This window comes from Peromyscus eremicus, chromosome 4, assembly GCF_949786415.1.
Source record: "Peromyscus eremicus chromosome 4, PerEre_H2_v1, whole genome shotgun sequence".
NCBI lineage: Eukaryota > Metazoa > Chordata > Mammalia > Rodentia > Cricetidae > Peromyscus > Peromyscus eremicus.
The window spans coordinates 53,323,379-53,330,874 of record NC_081419.1 but is presented as its reverse complement, the minus strand read 5'-3'; the positions used below and the strand labels follow the sequence as shown (position 1 = coordinate 53,330,874).

General features: G+C 43.5%; 1 protein-coding gene across 1 annotated transcript; it reads left to right on the top strand.

Annotated features, from left to right (window-relative positions):
• The first annotated feature begins 3,048 nt into the window (after positions 1-3,048).
• Positions 3,049-7,121, top strand: LOC131908130 (metallothionein-2-like). Its single transcript, XM_059259192.1, has one exon. The coding sequence runs from the start codon at positions 6,134-6,136 to the stop codon at positions 6,335-6,337; it is 204 nt and encodes a 67-aa protein (XP_059115175.1). The 5' UTR covers positions 3,049-6,133; the 3' UTR covers positions 6,338-7,121.
• The last annotated feature ends 375 nt before the right edge of the window (positions 7,122-7,496 follow it).

The window sequence follows — 7,496 nt, the reverse complement described above, 5'->3', positions numbered from 1 at the left end:
CTTAAATGTCAGTCAGTTATAATTGATGGACCTTCATCATCATTGTCACAATCATCATCATCATCATCATCATCATCATCATCACCCAAATGCAGTCCTTTATATCCAGGATTCACTCTTGGTTTTGAGATTCTATCCATTTGGACAAATGTACATGACATGTGTTTACATTATGGTATCACATGAAATAATTTTACTACCCTTTAAAAAATCCTCTGTTCTCTTGGGATTGCTCCTTTTTATACCCTACTTCCTATAGCTAGAAGATTTTCTGTGTCCCAGCCTGCTGGTGGTCAGGACAAATCTCTCTCACCTGCCAGTCCTGCAGCCGCTTGGACCCAAGTAAACACACAGAGGCTTATATTATTTATGAACTGTATGGCCTAATGGCTCAGGCTTATGGTAGCTAGATCTTACATCTTAAATTAACCCATTTCTATAAATCTATAACTTGCCACGTGGCTCATGGCTTACCAGTATCTTTACATCTTGCTTCTCATGGTGGCAGCTGGCAGTGTCTCATGACTCAGCCTTCCTGTTCCCAGAATTCTCCTCTCTGCTTGTCTTGCCTACACTTCCTGCTACTGGCCAATCAGCATTTTATTTATTAACCAATTAGAGCAACACATTCACAGCATACAGAGCGATACCCACAGCAACTTCCCAACCTCCACTGTTCTTCTCATTGTCTGCTGCAATCTTACCCTTTCCAGAATGACATCTAGTTGGAATCATCTAGAATGCAGCCTTTTCAGACTGACTTCTTCCACTAACTTAGCAGTAAGTGCTTAAGTTCCCTCCAGTTCTTTTGTTTGTTTGTTTGTTTGTTTGTTTGTTTGTTTTTTGAGACAGGGTTTCTCTGTGTCACCCTGGCTGTCCTGGAACTTGCCCTATAGACCAGGCTGGCTTCAAACTCACAGAGATCTGCCTGTCTCTGCCTCCCGAGTGCTGAGATTAAAGGCGTGCGCCGCCGCCGCTGCCGCCTCCGCCACCGCCACCACCACCACCACCCAGTCCTTCAGGTATTTTCAAGACTTGATATTCATAGCAAGACTCGATAGCAACATTCCATTGCCTAGACGCACCATAGTTTAACAGTTCACCAACTGAATGACTTCTTCATTGCTTCCAGGTTTCGACAATCATGACTAAAGCTGCTATAAATGCTATGTGCAGGATTTTCTGTGGACACATTTTATTTTAATGACTTACTTAATGTCTGTCTTTTCCATGAGACTTTAAACTTACAAATAAGAAACTATGCTTTACTTCATTACACGTGATAAGCAGAGAGCCTGGCCCCCACTCATTTCATTCATTAATTGTTCCGTCATCCAAAAATCCCTATTGTCTACTTCCAATGTGCCACATGCAACAAGGAGCGAAAGAGAGACTGTCTGACCTCTTGTTCTGGCTATGACAATAAACAGTAGTAAACGAGCTAAGCATAAAACATGCAATATGTATGTACTTACAGCAATAAATGCTTGGGAGGAAAATAAAGCAAGGAAATAAAATATAAAGTATCAAATGTGTGGGGAGCTAGATGGGGTAGCCATGGGAAACCCCGCTAAGATGGCTAACTTTGGAACAGAGACCTGAGGAAGTAAGGCTGAGCCATATCGCAAGCTGAGAGAAACAGACAGGCCGAGGACGTTGTAAGGGCCAGAGCTCCAGCTGGTGCCTCCAGGCACAGTATGGAGGTCAGTGGGAGTGCTGGTTACTTTTCTCATTGCCATGACTAAATATCTGAGATAAGCAACTTCAGGGAGAAAGGATTTATTTTGGCTCACAGTTCAGAGGGTTCATCATGACAGGGAAAGTGTGGCAGCCGGAGTAGTGGGGCAGCTCACTGTGGCAGAAGCTTCACACGTGATGCTGACCAGAAAACAAAAATAAAAATAACAAAAACAAAAACAGAGAAATCCAGTCATAAGTAGCACTGAGCTCTAACCCTTAAGTGACTATCACTGGTGACCCTCCTCTGCCAGCCATGCTTCCTGCTACAAAAGCTCCACAACCTCCCAAAACAGGGGACCAGGGTTCAAACATCTGACCCTATAGAGGACATTTCACAGTCTACATAGCAGTGAGCCAAAACACAGAGTGGGAGCCAGAGGGAAGAACGCTGACCCTACACTGTCATAAATGGCTGCAGAAGGACTGTTACTTGCTTTTGTATAAGATGTAAACCTCAGGTGAGACTAGACTGTCGTTTTATGCTTTAAAGACTATTTTAAATGGCAACTTCAATGATGTGTTTAGTGATAATAGTTCAACATTAAACAAAGCACAGCTATCATCAGCTTATTGAATACAAATACCCAGCACACCAAGGGCTACCCAGAAATCTTATGCAAAATGCAGATGTGCCACAGATGGTTCATGACCTCACAGGGTATCTTTGCTGGACATTTGTGGGTGGATATGACAGAACATGGAAGTGGGTTGTTTCAACTACCAAAGAGTTTTGATTTCCTGGGGAGACGGCTCAGTCAGTGAAGGACTGGCGGCACAGGCACAAGGACACGAGTTCAATCCCCAGAACCCACGTTAAAGGGACTTGGGTGCGACGGTGCACACTTGTAATGCTGGGCTGAGGAGTCAGAGACAAGAGGATCCCTAGGGCTCAGGAGCCAGTCAGTCTAGCCTACTTGGCGAGCTCGAGGCCAATGCAGGATGACACATGGGACTGACCTAGGCCCTCTGAATGTGATGACAGTTGTGTAGCTTGGTCTGTTTGTGGGGCCCCTAGCAGTGAAATCAGGACCTGTCACTAGCTCATGAGCTAGCGTTTTGGAACCCATTCCCCATGCAGGGATGCCTCACCCAGCACTGATGCAGGGAGAGGAGCTTGGTCCTGCTTCATCGTGAAACAACATGCTTTGTTGACTCCCGTGGAAGGCCTGCCCCTTTCTGAATGGAGGACTAGATGGGGGGATAGACAGGAAGTGGGGAGAGGGGACAGGAAGAGAGGAGGGAGGGGAAACTGTGGTTGGTATGGAAAATAAATGAAAAAATTAAATTAAAAAAAAAGCAAGAGGAAATGACTCCTTAGGAAGGACATTGAGTTGGTCTCTGTCCTCCAAACACATACGAACACACATACAGGTACACAAAAGAATTTTAACTTAGAATTCATGTTCATAAAGGAGAATAGATGTGGATAATTATGAAGACAGAATAGAAAATAGTTGCAGCTTTGATGCAATTGTTCAGCAGTTTTGAGCTTTGACAGTTACATATATAGACCTGTGACTTGACTTAAGATTTCCCCCCCTTTTACAGAAATAAGAATTTTTCACTTTCTATACAGTGCTCAGTAAATTATGCCGTATATAAAAATGGGCTTTGTATGAGATGGATTGTCATGGTAAGTTTACTAAGCACATTGAAAGTAAGGGAGGCTAAGCTGTAGTGTTCAAAGTGTCGGGTGGATTAAATACACCTAGTGGATTGGGCTAGCATTTGGTCTACTGGGGTGGAATGCTGTCATGAGCTAACACTTCTTTGCTAACACAATTAGGAACTAAAGAAACTGTTTCCTCAGGGAGACAGCATTGCACACTCTATGCACTGAGAAAGAGTACTGTAAGTGCCAGAAAGGGGTCCAAAAATAGGAAAGTCCTTTCTTAATAGACACGGGTTCCACAAATTCCTCTGTGTAGAACATCTGGCCCAGACTAACAGTGCCAAGAATCACTTAGCTGGACTGACGGCTTCCCAGGCCACCCGCACTCCATCAGCACACACCTGACACACCAGCTTCTCTTCTTTCAACACTTGGCTCCCAGATAGTCACAGAGCGCATGAATGGAACCATCTAAGACAAGGTACACAAGAATTAGGGCTGGACCAATACACAATCATCAAAACGTCATCGCATAAGACAGTGAGACCAGCTTTCCTCCTAGAACTTAGTTTGAACTCTGCCTTACCAAAGAAAAACAAATCTTTATTATGTTTATCCAAAATCTATGCCACACCAAAAATCTCCAGTTGGCATAACACATGGCATGACCTGGAAAATGTAAATACAGTAGAGAAATAAATGATACTCTGTATATCGCTACTGGTGCCCATGAGCTCAGCAAAGGGGAAATACGAACTGAATAATATATTGAAAGATAACAGTCAAGACAGATTTTTTTGGTGACCCTTGTTCTGACCTGCAGCTTTCAAGCTGTTTGTAGGGCACTGACGGCCCCTCACATCGACTTGACGTGGGATTGAAGTCTCTGTTTCTTTGAATCTAGTCCTTTTGTAAAAGTTAAAGGTAGTTGAGTCCAAGTTTGGTCTGAAATCCTGTGACCCTCAGCTCTATGATCAAAGTCCACTGTAGGCATTTGAATAGATGCCAGCAAAGCTCAGGCTCCGCTTCAAACAGGTCCTCCAAGTACCTCTCAGCCATGTGCAGGGGTTTGCTGAGTTTGATCTTGAGCTGTGCACATTTGGGGAGTCGACAGTCCCGTTGGCTGGTAAGCCCTGCTTGGCAGAGCTCTGCTTTAATTATCATGGCCCTGGGGTCTGTTCCGTTTCCCGTGTTTCAGCACCTTACTGGGTGTAACCTTATCTTTCCATTTTGCATGCATGACGGATCTAAACCAGTACAGGTGAAGTTTGTCTTTGACCCAACAGCTGGACTACTTCCAGGTTTCACAACCACGGGGGGAAAAATCCCCAAACCCCAGCTCTTCTTATCATCCCATTTTGTGGAACAGCCATGGTGGGTGAGATGCTAACACAGTTAGTCACAGTTCCAGTATTGATCGATTAAACTTTATTCTCCACCAAGTGTACATGCTTAGAGGGAGGTGGTGTTTGTGGGTAACAATGAGGTTTCCCTCAGAAGCCTTGGGAATGGGAAATGGCCAACCTCTAGACATCAAGGACTTAAACAAATGCATAACTGAAGGAGATAAAATGTTTCCTTTCCATTTGGGAAAAATCATTTCAGAAAAAGCAGGGGTACAGCCCAACATTGCAAGGAACCCAAGGCTTTCAGTTTGAGGTCACCTTTAATAGTCCAGCACCAAATTAACTGTGTGCTTTCATTTTGCAAACATTTTTTTTTTCAAATCATAGAGCTCACTCACTGTCTCTGATTTTTTCCCTTTAAAGTCATACTCGTTAGCATACCAAGGAACTAATTTTCAAACATGCCCACCCTGGGAATACAATGTGGCTCTAGTGAAAGAAAGTATGTGACCGCAGGTGAACTGCACTGGGACCCAAAATAAGTAACCAGAGAAGCAGAGATCTGTCCAGAATGCCTTAAGGATGAGGGCACTTCCGTCCCTGGGGAGTGGGTAGATGCTTGGGTTACTTGGAATGTCATATGCCCTTACCATGGGCTTCATAGACTGTCTCCTGGTGCTATTCACTCTCCCTTGAGAGACTTCTGAATAATAAGCTCCTTAAATAATATGATATCAAGAAGATGCTGTCAGATGTTTTGTAAGACCAGTGACTGCTGAGGGTCTCTGTCTGCATCTTTCCAGTGGTAAATAAAAATGATAAATATTTTGAATTTTTAATTGCTTTGCCCTCCATATGCACACAAAAACTCATGTGTTCAAGGCTTGGTCCTCAGTGCAGTATTCAAAAGAAGGACTTTCAGGAAGTGGTTGGATTGGGAGGGGTCTGACCTAATCAATGGATTGATCTATTGATAGAGACATAATTTGATAGCATTAATAATTGGAGGTTGTAGGAAAGAGGATATGAGCCTATTTGGAGGATGTAGGTCTCTGTGAGGTAGGCTCTTTGCTACATCACCTGTTCACCAATGTTCTTCCTCATGGTGCACCCTTGTAAAAACAGAGGCACCTGATCATGGACTGGAATCATGGAACCATGAGCCAAAGCAAACGCCCTCTACCATTAAGTTGCTTTCTCAAAGGCATTCTGTCACAATCATTGTCTTAAGTGTTTTGTTTTTGTTTTAATTGCTGTGAAGAGATACCATGACCACAGCAACTCTTATAAGGAAAACATTTCACTGAGGGGGCTTACTTACAGTTTCAGAGGGTCAGCTCATTATCATCAAGATGGGACATGGCAGCCATCACACCTTCTCCTAGCACTTCAATTCCGGCTTGTCATCGGTCTTCGGCCGCCGCCTCCACTCGCCATGGACCCTAACTGCTCCTGTGCCACAGATGGATCCTGCTCCTGCTCCGGGTCTTACAAATGCAAAGAGTGTAAATGCACCTCCTGCAAGAAAAGCTGCTGCTCCTGTTGCCCGGTGGGCTGTAAGAAGTGCTCCCAGGGATGCATCTGCTTTGGACAAGTGCAGCTGCTGCACCTGAAGTGGGACCCCCTCAGGCGCGTGTAAATAGAGCAATGTGTAGAAACGTCATTTTTTTTTTTTTTACAACCCTGGCCTATTCTCCACACCTTTCTATGAAAGCATGTAACTGATAATAAAAAGCGTTGACTTAAAAAAAAAAAGATAGGACATGGTGACACGTAGGCAGACTTAGCTGAGAGTCCTACATCTTGCAGGCAACAGGAAGTTGACTGAGACACTTGGCAGTATCCTACACATAGGAAGCCTCAAAGTCCACCCCTATAGTAACACACTTCCTTTAACAAGGCCACATCCACTCCAACAAAGCCACACCTCCTAGTAGTGTCACTCCCCATAAGATTATGGGGACCAATTACCTTCAAACTACCACATCATAAAAAGTGATAGACAGAGTGGGATGAAAGGTTTACTGCACCTTGGAGAGAGATAGTCTGCATTTCTGACTATAAACAGTCAGCATGTCTACTTAGTCATCAGTTTCTTATAAATTAACTAAGTTATGCCATTTCTGAACATCTTGAAAAGCACTTGGGTCTGACTTCTTCATTTGTGTGCTGGGTGGGGATGCTAAGCCTCCGTGGGACTGTTGTTTTAAAAACGGTAAGTACCTAATGCCTTCCACATCGTGAGCATTACACAAATCTACTTAATATTCAATTTTATTTCTGTTATGATTCTTTATTTCAAAGATCAACAGATGTCAACACAATTTATAATGTGCTAGGGATTTTTAAACCCATTCTCCAGCAGGCCATTGTTAACAAAATAGACATTACTTTCTTTTATTTATCATGTGAAAGTTACAAAAACTCACAGAATTTTCTTTTTTTTATTTTATTTTATTTTATTTTATTTTATTTTATTTTGGTTTTTCGAGACAGGGTTTCTCTGTGTAGCTTTGCGCCTCTCCTAGAACTCACTTGGTAGCCCAGGCTGGCCTCGAACTCACAGAGATCCGCCTGGCTCTGCCTCCCGAGTGCTGGGATTAAAGGCGTGCGCCACCACCGCCCGGCTAGAATTTTTTTATCTTGTAAAACCAAAGAAAATGCCAGTGTAGTTCTTCCTTTAAGAATTCTACTCCCTGGAGCTGGAGAGGTGGCTTATTGACTAAAAGTGTGTAGTGCTCTACCAAGCTGTCCTCTGACCTCCACACACACACTGTGACATACACACAGGCACTCCT

Bases quoted from the DNA above. Each gene is read 5' to 3' on its own strand.
- LOC131908130 (XM_059259192.1), top strand. From the start codon at position 6,134: ATGGACCCTAACTGCTCCTGTGCCACAGATGGATCCTGCTCCTGCTCC.